This window comes from Chlamydotis macqueenii, chromosome 6, assembly GCF_036417535.1.
Source record: "Chlamydotis macqueenii isolate bChlMac1 chromosome 6, bChlMac1.mat, whole genome shotgun sequence".
In the NCBI taxonomy this organism is placed as follows: Eukaryota; Metazoa; Chordata; class Aves; order Otidiformes; family Otididae; genus Chlamydotis; species Chlamydotis macqueenii.
Window position 1 is genome coordinate 27,137,993 of NC_141561.1, and position 17,328 is coordinate 27,155,320.

The 17,328-nt window shown below is 35.7% G+C and overlaps 1 protein-coding gene across 3 annotated transcripts in view; it reads left to right on the forward strand.

Moving 5' to 3' along the window:
* The window catches only part of NBEAL1 (neurobeachin like 1), an 87,750-nt gene that overhangs the window by 56,247 nt on the left and 14,175 nt on the right, over window positions 1-17,328 (forward strand). For all 3 annotated transcript variants that reach the window (XM_086750561.1, XM_086750559.1, XM_086750560.1), the window contains 18 exons: window positions 736-1,317; window positions 1,902-2,077; window positions 2,453-2,606; window positions 4,490-4,618; window positions 5,247-5,552; window positions 5,667-5,816; window positions 6,771-6,928; window positions 7,606-7,730; window positions 8,589-8,715; window positions 9,878-10,026; window positions 10,875-11,008; window positions 11,919-12,020; window positions 13,241-13,336; window positions 13,445-13,569; window positions 14,809-14,949; window positions 15,046-15,176; window positions 16,401-16,510; window positions 17,090-17,207. In XM_086750561.1, the coding sequence (XP_086606687.1) occupies window positions 736-1,317; window positions 1,902-2,077; window positions 2,453-2,606; window positions 4,490-4,618; window positions 5,247-5,552; window positions 5,667-5,816; window positions 6,771-6,928; window positions 7,606-7,730; window positions 8,589-8,715; window positions 9,878-10,026; window positions 10,875-11,008; window positions 11,919-12,020; window positions 13,241-13,336; window positions 13,445-13,569; window positions 14,809-14,949; window positions 15,046-15,176; window positions 16,401-16,510; window positions 17,090-17,207 (3,013 nt within the window). The remainder of the gene's footprint in view (window positions 1-735; window positions 1,318-1,901; window positions 2,078-2,452; window positions 2,607-4,489; window positions 4,619-5,246; window positions 5,553-5,666; window positions 5,817-6,770; window positions 6,929-7,605; window positions 7,731-8,588; window positions 8,716-9,877; window positions 10,027-10,874; window positions 11,009-11,918; window positions 12,021-13,240; window positions 13,337-13,444; window positions 13,570-14,808; window positions 14,950-15,045; window positions 15,177-16,400; window positions 16,511-17,089; window positions 17,208-17,328) is intronic.

Here is a 17,328-nt window from a genome sequence, read left to right on the forward strand (position 1 = left end):
CTTGTATGTTCTACAAGTTATAGTAGACTCCTTACTAAGTTTTCTCAAAGGATACTTAAGACCACAATCCAAGTTTTGTTTGTATTTTTAGTACATTATTTTTATAGAACATATTATTATTCAAAAGAGTGGTTGTGGGTGCAGGGAAGAGATAGGGAAGAAGCAGTGACTTTTTCCTAAACTAAGCTCTCTGGCTTGTACCACTGGAATGAGTAGTACTGAATGTTGCTGTGAGGCACTGTATTGTCTATTAAGGTTCAAAGTGAAAAAAGTTAAATGATAATGTACACTATCAGTAACTTATTAATACTGAAGCTTGCTTAATTTTATCTATTACGTAGTTCCTAATCAAGCGTATTTCCTATTCTAGATTTTCTTTTTTTTTGTACATTAGTGACTGAGTAGAATTATTTGTTGTGATAACTGTCTCTTGCAGGAATTGTTGCGGAAGAGTGGCTGAAATATCAGGACTTCCCGATTTGCTTTGATAGCTTCTTTTCTTTGCTACTCCTGAGAATTTTTTTTTCCTTCTCAAACATATATTTCTAATAAGAAAAATTTAGTGGCTTGTTATTATTAACTGATTGTGACTCTTTTACAAGGTTCTAAAAAAAAAAAATAAAAAAAGGCAAAAGAAGTTTTCAGGTCATAAAATGTCTCATTGGAAAGCTAGAATGAATACAATTACGAGCTAAAATTAATGTGTAGGTATGGAATATCTTCTCCTATCCTTAGGTTTTGCACCTTTTACATTCCCAATTGGATGCAGCGCAACAAATTTCTCAGCAGCTGGGCTGGCAGGACACTTTGATTAGACTGTTCCTGAAAGAAAACTCGGAGGTCCAGATTGGCTTTAAGGAGAGCAGGGCTGATTCTTCAAGGGAAGAGGAAAAAAAGCCTCCTGCTGAAGAGCTTCAGAAACATCAACCTGATAAGACAGAGGGAAACAAAACTGGCAGCTTTACATCTGTTAATGGTCTGTTTGATCAGTGGAGTTTAGAAGACAACAAATCTCTGGATGTCCCTGCTCATTTCTCTGTTATGCCACTGGAAGATGCATCCACAGCAGAGATGTCTTTTAGGTCGGAGGACCGAGAAGAATTGTGGCACAGGAATCCTTCACATTTGAGTTTAGATCTGTCCAGCCTTGACTCTTACGAATTGACTGACATTGTGAATCAAATGACAGATAGCCAGCCCAGCACACCATCACCTATAGAGAACATAAAACCATTCTCTGGGCAGCCTGACAAAGAGCTGAGTGTTGTAAATGATGTGGCCTTCACCGCAGATCTTTCTTTATTTGAAAACCAAGGAGTAAGTAATTCACTCCCTATGTTGTTGATTTCTCCAAATGTCTGCAGTTCCTTTTTATTTTTTTAATTCTCTCCCTTATAGATAATTTTTGTTCTTCCCCCTCTCTCCTGTCTTCCAACAGAAAAGCAAACAATATAGTTCTTTATAGCGAGTAAGGGCACTTCCTTTTGTAGTGTGTCACCTTCTTTGGTTGTCTAGTTGGAATAGCTTTGATGTTAAAAAAAACAAACAAACAAAAAAAAAAGCCAAAACAAACAAAAAAACTACAAACTCTCCCCACCCCCTTGCTTCTGTAGTTCAATATCCTTTATCTTCCAGAGGAGGCATGGAGCAGACTTGCTGTGAAAAAATCAAGGGTAGCTAAAGGTCAGGTTGAAGTCAAGACAGTATGTATTACAACATACAAGCAAGCCACAATCTCTTATATTTGCATTTTCATGTATGTATTTTCATGCAGTTGGATTTTACACTGCAGAGTTTTCAAAAATGCTGAAACATGCAAGCATAGGGACTATGATGAATAAGAAAAAATTTCAAGGTTTTCTAGGCTACAAAGGCTGTAAATATTTTTTCTTCTTTTGTAGGGAGGTGATAAAGAACTCGCACAGTTACTTACAGACATCCTAGTGTGTATAATGTGGAAAGGCATTGAAAAATCTGATGATGCTGCTTGGATTGAGAGAGGCCAAGTGTTTTCTGCACTGACCAAACTGGGGATGTCTAATGAGTTGCTGCAACCTTCTGATGAAATAAAACTTAAGTGAGTGCACTGTTCAAGGACGGGGTTTTTTCATCCCTTTTGAGGAAAAACAGAAAAAGTAAGGGGCATTAGTGAAGCTGGGAAGGGGTGGATGTTTCCCAACAAGATGTACTTTTCTCTGCTATCTCTTCACCTACTGTCAAAAGTATATTCTGCTACCTATTTAGTTGTGTGTTGTGGCCATAAGGTTTTGAAACTGTATCACTGGTTTCATGAGCTTCTCAAAATCTCTTTTACCTCATTGGCTTATCAAGAAGACAGCAGTTATGTCACTGCAGACTAAGAGATTCAATTAAATACTTAATTGGATTTTTTAAAAGCCACTTAACACTTAGAACATGTAATAATTACTTTGAGTTTTTGTTTTCCATGCAGCTTGCTGGAGAAGATGTTAGAATGGTCAGTCACTGATAACAGAGATTCAAAAGCTCTCCCTACACATGCTGAAAATGCCTTCAAGCTCTTGCTAATTGTACAAGACTTCCTGCAGGCAGAAGGACTAGTTAATTCAAATTTATGGACAGAAAAGGTACAGTAACTGCATATCTTATATATAGACTGAAATAGTAGTGAAAAAGTTGTCCGCTTGGATACTGTCATTCTTTCTAGGCATATGTTTTTAAACTATAGATATTGCAGAGTAAGAGTTCATAGTGGAATGGATTGCATTGCCCCTTAATGAGTTTAAAAAGCGTGAATACTTACTGTAAAGAATATAGTAGGCTTATGAGTGTTACTCTTTATTAAAAATCCATGTCTCTTCGAAGAAATACTTTAAAAAATGCAGGAGCTAAGAGAGCAATGCAAGTTGTAGCCTAAGCAGATTTTGCATTGTTTGTCAACATATATGACTCATTGTGTGTGTCCTGAATAAAAGAGCAGACAAAACTCTACTCTCAGATGCAAGCTGAGAAATGTCGCTTCTGGGCTTTGACTCATATTGGAGTTTCAATATGATTTTGTGCATATATATGCAAATAGCTCCATTTTATATATCAGAGTCAGAAACATGAATTCTGAGGGATAAAATTACTAGCAAATACGTAAGTAGTAAGGTAAAGAAGCTTTCTGTCATCTGGCTGTTTCTGCTGCCTTCTTGGCCTGTATCTCACAGACATCTATAATTTGTCTCAGCGTTTGAGACTTCTTACAGTGATCTCGCTTCCTTCGCTTTCTGAGTTGTCATTGCTTTTCCATTTTTCAAGTGCAAAGGGGGGAGGCATTATATGGAAACCATCATTATATCACAATAAATCCTAAAGAAAATCAGGTTTTTTAAGGCTACTTGGGGGGCGGGGGCACGGGGAGAGGTGTAATGTTCAGTCATCAACACAGTAATTCCTAAACTGTTCTCCAGAATGCTTGTTTCTAAGTAAATGTAGCTTAATCTTAAAACTTTTCATTGTTTGTTTTTTAAAAATCTCCTTTTGGTAAAAGCTTTCCCTTCTTTTCTGATCTAGCCTTGTGAAATCTAACTAGAAATGAGATCTGAACTTTGGAGCAGTGAGAGTTGTGCTTATTGCCAACACTGAATTGAAAATAACAGTACTTTCATAAATAATCTTCCACTGTGCTTGGGGAGAATGTAAAGCACCATAATATTCTAAGCAGGACAGCTTTCAGTCTGCCACAGAAACATTCATGTGATTCTGGAGCTTACCAAAAGAATGACTTTACATTTGAGTAATTTGTTAGGGAATGTATCAAGGTATATTGGTTTTAAGCAAACATATCTGGATCGTGAAATGTGCCATTTACCTTGTGAAAACCTTTCACAAGGTTTGTATGACTTCTAGTATCAAAATGCTGACAGAGGAGAGTGCTTCCTATTTTTTTAATTATTTTTTAAAATACATTAATAGTTGTTAGGAAGTTTCAAGCATTTCACTAAATCAGATATTAATGAAAGAAGCCTTGTTTTCCTTCTCAGGGCACTGGGCATATTGCTATTGCTGGTAAATTATACTAGCATGGCACTCAAACAATTTAAAACACAAAGCAAAAGAATGAGATCAAACCCTATATATGCTGAACCCAGAAACTGCAAGTTGGTATAGTATCTGTGCTATTAGTAATAGTATATTTTCAATCGTGGTAATCGTGCTCATGGAGTCTCTAACTTTTCTAAGTAAGTGGCATTTATTGGAGTTAAATTATAGGGAAAAGCATAAGCATACATACTGTTTACTGGTTTTGGCTTTATTCAGGGTAGATACTTCATTTAACATACTGAGATAGATTTTTGTAGTCAGGACTTGTCCCAAATAACTGGTTTAACTGCAGTGTTCTGGAATAATTTTCCAGTTAGAAGTGTGAACACAGACTCTTCTTCAGCTCTTTGAAATTATTATGTCTCCAGCTGGAGTAGCTGTTGTTAATTTTATTTCATGCAAATCTTCTGTTTCTACAAAGCTCTTGGAAGAACTGGTGACTCTCATGGATAGCGTGTCAGCCTGGTACTCTGTTGGCCTAGAAGCAGTTAGGCTTTCACAGGTGCAAGTCCAGTTGCTCCTTGGATTCATTGCACAGGATAACTTACAGGTTTGTTGCAAATTCCTGCAAGTGGTACTGTGTTTTAAGTGCATGTTTGATGTAACTGTTGTGGTTTATGGGGAGCTGCTCAGTCAGCAGACTGACAGCAGTCCATCATCCTTCTATAGGGAAGATATTTTAATGGTTCTTACCATTTGCAAATTTACTCTACAGTCCTGTTGCTGTGCCCCTCCTGAGCATGAGAAAGAGGTAGAGGGCAAGCTGTTTGAAGTTGACACTATGTATGCACTAGTGGCAGTAAGATAGTGATTCTATTGTGACTTTTTGTTTTTACCATAAAATACATTTATTAGTGGTTTCAGGTTTACATACATTAAGTGCACTGTTCCTCCAGAGCAGCATTTAGAACAAAGTTAGCAGAGCTGTGCCTGGAGTATGAGCCCTTCAGTAAAACCAGGATTGTTAGTTTAGAGGATGTGGTTGTCTCAGTGCAGCTGTGTGACTTTGGGGTTGCAGCTGACTCAGGTTTGGCCGTCACAGGATAGATAAGTGATCAGTGTCCATATTTGATGCATGTATGCCTTCAGGCTACCTGGGATGCAGATGGTATATTACCAAAAAGATAAAAATTACTATTTTGAGAATTGTGTTCATTTTTTCTTCTTTGTCTGTGTAGGTCTGTGCTATGGCAGCAGCCAAACTAAACACGCTGCTTCAGACCAAAGTAATTGAGAGCCAGCCTGAAGCATGCTACCTCTTGGGGAAGCTGGAAGGCATCTTGAGTAGATCAATTGAAGAGAAGACAGAAACTTACTCATTTTTGATTCCCCTTGTTCGGACATTGGTATCCAAGATTTATGAACTTCTTTTTATGAACCTACATCTCCCTTCATTGCCTCCTACCAATGGCAGCCCATCTTTCTTTGAGGACTTTCAAGAATACTGCAGCTCTGATGAGTGGCAAGTTTATATAGATAAATATGTAAGTAGTAGATTCTTTTTGTGTCAGTTCCCCTGTCTTTTTAGCCAAGAAAGCAGAGGAACTCATTTGGAAATTATGTTGTGCTTTTTGGTTTTTTTTTTTTGGTGGAACCAGATTATTCCAAATATGAAGCAGTATGAAGAGAATTCATTCAAACATGATAACGAGCAGATGGCACTTTATTGGAAAGATTGTTATGAAGCGTTTATGGTGAACATGCACAAGCGAGACCGGGACAGAGGAGAAAGTAAGCTTAAATTTCAGGTAAGGTTTTGAATGAGTGCAAGTTTCTCTTAGAAGAACTATCTCAGGAGTTGCCTTCTAAAAGATGGAGAAACTGAATTCCAGGATGATTCGATTCAAGTGATTGCAGGCAGGTTGATTATTTTAAGATTTTATATGCAGTGTAACTATATACACTTGTAGTCAATGAGGGTATGCTTTTTAATTCTGTTCTTTCTGTTTAAGAGTCTTACCTGTAAGCAGAGTTATGTCAGGACAATAGGCCTTTCTCATACTACAGCAACCTAGAACTGTGCTCAGCTATAAACTGCATCTTCTTTTACTCTAATTTACATTTTAAATTATTAAGACCTCTTCTTCATTATGAAATGAGTTGGTATGATTTTCTTTTTTTTCTTTTTTTTTTTTTAAATCTTCCACTTTTAATAATCCCCTACTTCAATGCAATGAAAATATTTAAAACAGTTAACAGTTCCTATTTAATGCATGGAAAAATTGTTTCTAAACTGACCTTTCTATATAAGGTCCAGGCTCATTTTAAACATTAGAATGAACTGGTAATTACAGCAAATATCATAACTAAGTTACGTTTATCTTATTTTCCCTTTGTCTTCTTAATAAGGATCCTTGTAGTAAGACTTTTTTATTCAGATACCTAAAGGAAGAGTACAATGAGTCACATTGTAGAGTATCAGAATTTAAAGACCACTTTTCTAATGATGAAAAATTGCTTTCATGTGATTCAGCATTAGTAATGCTTTCTTCACATTTTTAAGTCAAAGTTTGGCACCATTTCTTCTAGTACTTCGCTTTTTAAAATTTTTCTCATAAACATTACCTTAAATTTTCAGAAGTTTTTGTTGCTAAACTTTTTTTGTTCCTTCTTAATTTATGAGAATTCTTGCAAGCCACAAAACTGTATTTTGAAAGATAAGAGCTATTTCAGTGCTAGACTTATTTTTAATGGTCTTTCAGGAGCATTTTGTGGAACCGTTTGGCAGAAAGGCTCGACAGGAAAATCTGCGGTACAACAGTATGCTGAAGCAACTTAATAGTCAACACACAGCTACTCTGAGGCAGTGGAGAGCAGCCCAGCTTTACTTGCTGTCTGAACGTGGTCCTTGGTCTGAAATGTAAGAGTGAAGTTCTTAAATCAAACCATAAATGATGGTTAAAAGGAATACTTACATGACTGGCTGTTTCACATGGTTAGAATCTTGTCAAATTGACTCTGATAACCACTCTTGAGATGTTAATTTAGTATGGAATGTATCTTTTGTAGTATTTTCTGCATTTAATTATCCAAATGCAAATTTTGAAGTGTGATGCTGAGCTGATTACCCGGATACTAGATTTTCTTGACAAATAACAAATAAAAATAAGTTATCAATGAAATGATTACCAAAAAAGTTAGGAGATCCTACAGACTGATGGTTCTGTAAAGACTCTTGAGTTTTTATGCAGGAAGCTAATTTCATTTTAGAAGAATACATTTTGCCTGTCTTAGCTTTTGGGGAATTTCTGGATAAAGATTTCCTTTTTTTTTAATGTCTCTTAATTGTCATTAACTGAAAGTGTAAACAATTTGATGTATTTCAGTAGAAAATAAATACTGTTTACAAAGTTCTTTAGGATGATCAGAGCTGCAATATGAGATATAAAATTAAAATGGTGTTTATTGCTTTCATGTTTTACAGTGTACAGGTGGATGACCAGTATTTTTCTAAATATGTATTCTTTTGTAATCAGTTTATTCATAGGGGTCTTTATCTTCTTTTAACTGTTTTAATGAATATTCTTGTTTTCCTAGGAAACGGTATCCTATTCACTGGAAACTTTCAAATGTGGAAAACTTCTCGCGTATGAAACTAAAACTAGTGCAGAATTACAACTTCAACTCTCATCAGGATGCTAGTGACCTGAGAGATAATTTGGGTAAAGCTGTAATTTATTTGCTATTTCACTTAGATTTCTTCAGTCTTTAATGAAGAAAGATACACACTTTACTCTTTGTATTTACGAATCAGTGTATGGTAGATACTTAAATCTTGATTTTTTTTCTTTATTTTCTGTATAGTAAAATGTGTAACATAAGAGTGATGCTTTGACTGGAAACAGCATCTTCCTACTGAGTAGTATTCATTTCCCCTTGTTCATTGAAGTGTGCATTTCTCTTGGGGGGGGAAAAAAAAAGTTAAACAACTCTATTGTTTGAAAATAAGCTTTCTTGAATAAGATTCCTTTTTCAAGAAAAGGAAACAATTAGATCAGAGTAAGCAGGCAGTAATTGTTTAAAACCTTTTAGAGCTTATGATTAAAATATGTAGATATGAAGCACTTTGTTTTAGAAGTGTACCAAACAGCTCAGTTAGTGGTGTAAACTGTTCTTTAAGTTGAGTGTATTGTATATCAAGACTCAAAAAAAAAAAAAACCTCTTGTAAAGCCAAGTGAGCGAATAACAAATAGTGTATTTCCATTAAATCGGCATGCTTTAACAGTGTCTTGCTGAACGCTGCATAATATTTTCTTGGAGATGTGCATATCAGAATTCAGTTTAAAATTTTCTCATGTGTTTGTCTTCCCCTTATACTGTTACCAATTTGACATATATTTCAATGTAGTTCAGGGAGTATTTTTAGTGTTCTGCTTGCTCCCCGAAGTATTTAAGAAGTCTGGATGCTTCTTACTCGGTTAAAACCAACATTCAACAGTAGAAAGTACACTCGCTAGTCTAGCTTTCTGAAGGTGTTGTAGCAAAAAAAATTCTGAGCTGGTTTGTCTGTTTATGATAGGCACGCACCAGACACAGCCCTCTAGTGAGTCTCTGCTTCTGGAGGTGGTGAAGCAGGTGAAAGTGAGTGACTTGGAAGATGATGTTCTTGAACTACCAGAAGAAGACACAGCAGCCAGTTCCAATTTGTAAGTACAGCAGAATAGAACAGTTGAAATTTGTTTCTGTGCTAGGGAGAAGGAATGAGAAACAACTTGGGGAGCTGATCAGCATACAAAGCTTCCCTCTTGCTTTATCTGGCCTTAACAATCCAATACAGGGCTTTGTAGTAGTTTTGAACAGCAGAAAAGTTGCTACTGGATTTATCATTGTCAACAATGAGACATAAAAGCCCCAGGGGAAAGAAGGCAGAGCAGCTGCTTGTGAGGATCTGTTAGTGATTCGCTGCTCACGGTTGATCTGAAGCTGAAGCTACAGAATTGTTGAGGTTTTTCTGCTCTGTACATTGTCTGTAATTCTCAAGAGGCAATCTACCCTGTAAGAGCGTAGACCAGATTGTCTGTAAATGCTAGGGCCATTGCCTATACCATCAGCTGCATGGCATGGATATTTGCTTGGTTGGCATTAGTCTGCTAGAGAGTCCCCTGTGTTTAAGAGCATTCCAGAGAGAAGGCCTCCTGTGCTGTCTTCATGTCAATTGTGTGACTTACAAAAAAAACCCAACACAAACAAATGAAAAACCACAAACAAACAAATAAAACACACAAAAAAGGGCAGGGGGGCAGGGGGAGATAGCAAATACATCATTCCAGTAACTGGACATGTGATGTTGTGTGTGCATCTATGTGTGTCTTTGTTGTTGAAGTCCAGTAGAGCTGTGATGCTTTTTTGAGTGATAACGATGCATTTTCTTGTACCTTAAAGGTTATTAAATGCTTACTTGTGATGTCGTATCTATAGAGTTCTGAGCAACCATTACTTCAAATACTGCTGAAGATAACTTCAGTCGCATGAACAAGGACTCAACTCTGCTCTGGGCCAGAGAATTTAAGTACCTAGCAATTAAATAAGAAAGGGAAATGCAGCATCATGTTTTCATACTTCAAGGGGGGTCGAGTCCACTGTGCCTGAGACTGAAATGTCAAGCCCGAAAAGTGATACTATAAAATGATGCTTTGTAGTCTAGTCTGAAACATTCAAAACTTCTGGTGGAAGTAGCTTCATATAATCATTTATGTTATAGTTTTAATGTCATTCAAATATGATTATTTTCTGAACAGGGCTCTTAACACTTGCCTAAGCAGCTTTTTAATCTACTCAACCCTGTAACACTTACTGGTATTTTTGTAGGGATGAGAAGGACGAGCAAAGTCAGAAAGAAAAGCTGATATTGTCTGAAGACTGTGAACTCATTACAGTAATTGATGTGATACCTGGTAGGCTGGAGATCACTACACAGCACATCTATTTCTTTGATGGTAGTATTGAAAAAGAGGAAGGTGAGCATAATCAGTATGTTTCTTTTCAGTGCAGTTCAGCATTCTGTTTTTAGTAGGCTGATGTTGATTTTTTTTTTTTTTTTTTTGGAGAATGAATGTCAAACTAATTGTGAAGAGACAAGTTGTGGATCTGTACTTAAAGTTAATATTATACTTGGTTAGTGGCTGGCTGATCAGGTTCAAGAATCTGGAACTGTACTTGATTCGCTATTAAATTGATTCACTATTCTTAGTATTTCTTTTTAAAAATAACATTTTTAAAAATCAAGCTTGACTAAAAAAAATGTCATTGCCTCTGATTTGCTGCTTAAATGGCACCTCCCTGTTCTCCCTGACAAACAATGTTTCACTCATACATTGATTAAAAAGTAATAGAATGTAAACATTAATCATCTATATTAATTTAGTGAACTTTAATATAATAGACACAGGTGAGTGTGACAGCAGTGAACTGAAATGTTTGACCAAGAAGGGTAAAATTTTAAAAAAACAGTGTATCAAGAAGTTTACTTTTTGGGAATTCTAAACATAAAAGCTTCTGTTTGAGCCTGTTTTAGTAAGCAAAGGAGTTTGGTTCGTATTTTTTATCAATAGAATACACTTATAATGTGTCTTTGACAAAGTAAAAACAAATTCTACACACCATCAGATATTTCCTGCTTCCTCTTTCTTTCAGGAGAACAATATCAGAAGTTAATAATATTTTACTATCAAAATGGTTAATCAAGCCACATACAGAATTTGCCTTTTCTAGGAATAAATCTAGGGTGATTGGAAATGATGCTGCGTTATGTTTTGTGAAAAGTTTTTAATATATTCCAAGTCAATAATCCAAGTGCTCTTCCTAGGGGTAGGTTTCGATTTCAAATGGCACCTTTCTCAAATTCGAGAGATACATTTGCGTCGGTACAACTTGAGGAGGTCAGCTTTGGAGATCTTCCTTACAGATCAAAGCAACTACTTCCTCAACTTCAATAAGGAGGTATGGGTTTCCCAAATTTCCTTGATTTATATAATTAGCACAAGTGTCAAGTTTAAGTCTGTTTTGTTTTTTTTTTTTTTTTATAATACCGTAACTGCTATTAGCAAAAGTTTGCTCGATATAGCCATTATGGGAAACTAGATTGCAATCTTTGAAAACCTCAGACTGGCATCTAAAAACTGATTGTGAGAAGATGGGAAAAACAAGATTCTTCTTTTCCTGTCTCTCTCTTGTGATACAGAACAATTATTCAACTGAAATTACATCAGTACTAATCTAAATATCATGATGCCCACGCATCTTTTAAAATATTCTGAGCAAATTAATTACAAGGCAAAGGAGATTTTCTATTTTATAACACTGAAAATCATTAGTATTTCTGTATTCCATGGTTTAGGATTAGTGAAATTCCCCCCCGCCCCCTCCCCTGGGTAATGTCAGTGATCCTTTGTATATGGACTAAGGTAATTATCAGAATTTAGGGTGATTTTTATACTAGTAGGTCAGTTCATGATTAGCTCCTATATAACATTATATGGGTTTTTTGTTCTGTTCTGTGTTTTTAAGTAAATAAATCTTTGCAATAGATTTGTGGGGAAAACATTGGTGTAAATTTGTTTCAGCAGTAGCAATATTTCCTAGATGACTTCTATGGCAATAGTAATTTTTTGTGTAGCGTCTACACACATACAAAAAAAACCCCAAAAAACTTCATAACATGTTGCCTTTATATGCTGTAACTGAAGGATGTCATGTCCATCCATGTCCATATGTTTTATGCAGTAAGGGATAGAAGTGTTTAAAAGTGTAACTGTGTTCCATTTATTTCACATTTTAATTGCAGAGGAGTTGTTTACTTGTCAGCTTCAATGTCCAGAATTTTTTTTTTATTAATGCTGTTTTCTAACAGGTACGAAACAAGGTATATAGTCGATTATTGTCACTGCGTTCTCCAAATATTTCTGGGACCAGATCTCCGCAGGAACTTTTTAAAGCTTCAGGTTTGATGCAGGTACAAGACTTTAGCATAAATGGTCTAGAGCATTCCTCTGCTTCTTGAAGGAGTCCTGGAAGGTCCTGGACTACTGATTGTACTTCTCTTATCCTAATGCAACTGCCAACTTCTGTACCCTCAGTCTGGCCCCTGAACTTTCACGTGCATATTTTTAGAAGTGCTGTATTTTGTGTTTACAGTCAGTGAGTTAAATGGATAGAGCCAGACTCTGTTGTTGTGATTATGACAAGTGTTCCAACAAGAATGGAAAATGTGTAGCAGACTCACTTCTGGTTTTAGTCTATGATATTTATTGAGTGCACATTTTGAAATTACTTTCACTACGTGTGCAGATAATTTTTCCCTGCTACCTTTTCATGATGAAGCTTTCAACAAAATCCTTGTGAAGATTAAGCAGGAAATATGATCTTAAGGGAATTTGTAATATTGGTATAAAAGGAAAATGTCAAAATGTCTATATTACCCTAAATGTGGATAAATTTTTAAAAGTAGTAAATGTATTTTTATCTTCTGTCTTTTTATGCTGAAATTATTATTTTATCTGAGGAAGGAATCTTTACAAATTACTAATTGTTTCCCTAATAGTAAAAGCTATCATGTTGTATTTTTAGGTAGAGAAAATATAATCTGTAATGAAATGTCTCTATAACACTACAGACAGATATTGAGCCCTTCTGAACACATCTCTGTCTTGTTTTTGTTTTAAAATTTAATAGTGGAGCAAAGGTGCAAGGACAGTGTTAGTTTACAAATTCCTGTACCATTAACCAATGTGAGAAAAATTTACAAATGAGTTTTGACCTTAGAACTCCAACGGATTTCAAAGTTCTGTTCTCCTCTTGCTCAGTACCTGTTTACATGCCACCTTTTTGTTTCTTTCATTTCTGATTACTCTTTTTTTTTTTTTTTTTTTTTTTTTTTTTTATTCTGAGGCTGCTAGTTGTCTGCTGCCTTGTATTTAAAACAGTACTGGCATCAATCAGGGACATGATTTCAATGAAATACAGATAGCACAGTCATTGAATCAAAGGAAAAATAAACTTTATTAGGAGAAATTAAATTTGGACTTTCATGCTATTCTTGGTCTTGTGCCTTTCACGTGTCAATGCTATGGCAAGTAAATACTTGCAGATAAGTACTGACAAGACACGCAACTTACACAACTGCTATCTTTGATATAGTGACTTCCATTGTATCTTTTTTTTTTTGTCCTTCAGAAATGGGTGAATAGAGAAATATCCAACTTTGACTACCTTATTCAGCTGAACACAATGGCAGGACGAACTTACAATGACCTTGCTCAATATCCTGTGGTAATTTAAAAAAAATAATTTTAAAATTTTTGAAAATAATTTTTTTTTTTCTATTTTGGAAGATGGATTTTTATATCAATTTGATCTTTGACTCTCTTTTTTTTTTAGTTCCCTTGGATTTTACAAGATTATACTTCAGAAGAACTGGACCTGAATAATCCTGCAGTCTTTAGAGATCTGTCCAAACCCATAGGGGTGGTAAATGAAAAGAATGCGAAGGCTGTGAAAGAGAAGTATGTATTTGAACACTCAGTTATATTTCTCTCTCTTTTCTGGACCTCCAGGTTAAGAACATATTTTAAAAATAAAGTTGTGACAGTGAAATTTTTGAAAGCTAGTTTTATAACACCACAGATGCATTTGTGAAGGTTGTTGATTTGTTGTTCCTGCTGCATTCAGATTAGTTATCTTACACGGCACTGAAAGGACAAAACTTACTATTGTAAGTTTTGAATTGTTTCTCGAATATGGAAGTAAAAAACTGAAAAGTTGTAGAAACACTTAATGGCATAACAGCTTGAAGAGACATACTGTGTCCCATGTCTGCTTCAAGATATGGAATGTGAAATCATACTGATGAGGTGAGCTGCCTGTGCTGAGAGGTAGCATTGATCCTAAGCCTGTGCTTCCTGCTCTTTTTTCAAGCATAGATTATTATCTTTGAAATAAAATATAACTTGGTGGCTTCCAGCAACCCCCCTGTATGTAGAAATGACAAGTACTTACACTCACACATCAGCATAGCAATCCTTCCTTTTTTGCTAGTGTGAGGAGTGAGTGTGCTGTCATACCAGATTGCACTTGTCAGGCATCTCCCAAAACCAGCTTCCTTCTGAAAACTTGGAACATAAAGAATTTTTTTTGAATGATTAGGCTTTATCTGCAACTGTAATGAAATTAGTTCTCTAGCAGTTACATTTAACGAGAATTTCTCATACTAGCCTTCTGATACTGATTAATATATCAGCCAGATGGTGGCATACTACTGTAGAGTGAGTTTGCCAGCAGAAAAGGAAATGGGCATGAGTGTTAAAGAAATCTCTTCTGCATGCTTGACAGTCATATACACTCTTCTTTTTTAATATATTTTTTTTTTTTTAAATCTTGCGGGAAGCTGTCGCAAGTCCCTTCAATAATAAATATACAGCTTGGTGATGAGGGGTTTTTGTCTGTTGTATGAAGTCATGCTAAATCAGGCCAGTCTTAGTCTTTTTCCCGTTTCTGACAGCTGATAGCAAATGCCTAGAGAAGAATATAAGCACAGATATGCAAAGGATTCATCAGGTGTACGTTTGTATTCCACAGTCTTTTGCTTATGGACTTTGTAAGTCAGAATTTGAATCCTCATGTTTATTTTTATCTTATAGATTGTTGTGATTGTTTCTTGGAATCCTTGCCTCCAATAAGTATAATCCAGATGGCGATCAGATGTAGTGCTCAGTTGTATTTATAAAGATTGCTTTTTTTTTTAGATATGAGAACTTCGAGGATCCCCTTGGGATAGTTGACAAATTTCACTATGGGACACATTACTCAAACGCTGCTGGTGTCATGCATTACCTCATTCGAGTAGAACCTTTCACAACACTTCATATCCAACTTCAGAGTGGCAGGTATGCTGTGAGCAAATTAGTAGCACCTTTATTTTTCTTCCTTGCCATTTTACTAAGGGAATGATTAAAGTCTAATCTGAGTTTTCTGATCCACAGATTCGACTGTGCTGACAGGCAGTTCCACTCTATTCCTGCTACCTGGCAGGCACTCATGGACAACCCCAATGATGTCAAGGAACTTATCCCAGAGTTCTTCTACTTCCCAGAGTTCCTGGAGAATCAAAATGGTAAGCTGACTGCTCAGAATATTCTTATGAAAAACGGTTCTTGTATTTTTCATAAAAGAATTGTTGCAACCATTTGTGAATGCTGTGGAGCACTTGCACAAAGAAAACTTTATTGTGTGCTTGTAGAAATTGCTTTAATCATCGTGCTGGGTTCAAACTGTTTAATGACAACACCAGTTGTGTTAAGCAGCAGCCTAAATACTGTTTAAAATTCAAACTGAGGCCTTAAGGATGCCTAAAAATACCTAATTTAAAATATAAGAGATGCTTATTTGGATGTTTGAAAAAGTTAGCAATAGTTAATACTGATTAAATAGCTAGCAAAACTTAATACAGATTAATTAGTATTCTTTTTACTGAGTTCATTGAGTGATAGAGTTTGGATGTCTTCAAACATGTCAAGTCTTTTATTTCTTCTAGGTCACCAGCATATTTTCTGCTTGTTACTGTTGTCTTCTAATGCAATATTAAGTCACCTGATTTTAGAGCTATGTAAGGTTTCAGTACCCATCAGAAAAAGGAAAAAAACCCAACTGTTTCAATCTTATGTAATGCTGATTGAAAAGGCAGCATCCTGCATTCTGACATGAGACCCCTACCCATTTTTTAATTTATGTTTATTGCATAGGGAATTGTTTCTCTATCTAGTAGACAATTAAAAAATTGATATGTATGTTTGTGCTGCTGTTAATTTAGTCTGCTAGCTACAATCTGCAAGAATTCTAACTTAAAAAATTGGAAACAGCCAAGTCACATTTGCAAAAGTTATTTAAGAGTTTAGAGTTGTTCTAATGAAAGCGGATGGGATTTAAGACTTCTTGAAAGCCTTGATTCTACAGTCATTTAAACCTATAAGTAACTTCTTTCTTATGAATAACCTCATAGAAATATTTTGGACTCTTAATTCTGGTAAAACAAAGTAAGTGTAGATATGTTTATAGATAGGCATATAAATGATTAATGCTACTTTTAAGGTTGAGACTTGAGCTTTGATGTCATTACATGCTTTGGGCAATTGTTATTCTGTATCATTTAACATTTTAAACATTCAGAGCAGAACTTAGTCTCCTATGTCAGTGGTAGGGTCACTGGAGATTTACATTAAGAGTTTTTCAGTATCCTTCCCTTGCACTGAGAAAAGAATGCTTTTAAGTCTGCATTGATAAATCAAGATATTTGAAGTATTTTGTAGTAACTCTTAAAATTCTCCAAATTACTCGCTAGGTTTTAATTTAGGTCAGCTTCAAATATCCAAAGAAGTGGTAAATGATGTTGTTCTCCCCAAATGGGCCCACTCCCCAGAAGACTTCATCTATAAACACAGGAAGGCCCTGGTAAGATGATGCTTCTATGTGTGAAGTAGTGATAAAGAAAGTACACCTGCACATCATCACTGTGGCTTAAATGTAAAATACTGGGACTGCATTTGAACTGGAGTTGTGGTCGCATTTGGCATTACACGTACCATGAGAAGTGTCAGTTAAAAGCACTGTGCATGTCAATAAAAGGCTCAAAAGAAAAAAAGGAAAGAGCCTGAAGATACTAAACATTTGGGAATTTGCTTCCCTAGGAGATAAAACGCAGGATTAGGTGGGTTTAGGTGATAAGATTTCCTTTGCTTTTTATAGGTTATTCTGTATGGTACTAGGGAACTAGCAGCTTACCTTCCCTTGTATGGTTGCGTTTTAATAGTCTAGATATGCTACTTCACTGTATTAATTTTCCCTCTTACCTGGCAGTTACTGCCCTTAACATACATGGATATTCTTATGCTTCTGCCCTATACATTGGTATATACCTTGTTTCTGGATACTCTTAGTTTAAGAATTAGATCTCTTTCACAGAAAATAGTACATACTTCAAGAAGGGAGCGGTACTTTTCTTATTCTTTGAAGAGCATTTTTTCCTTCTAGGAATCTGAATATGTGTCTGCTCATCTTCATGAATGGATAGATTTGATTTTTGGCTACAAGCAGAGAGGACCAGCTGCAGTGGAGGCACTCAACGTATTCTATTATTGCACTTATGAAGGTACAAAGCAGTATGCTCTCTTGTCATTGTCATTGGACAATGTGTTCAGTATTAGACAGAAAACACTTGATTTGTGAACATGCCATACAGTAGTACATGGTACGGCAACAGAATTATAGAT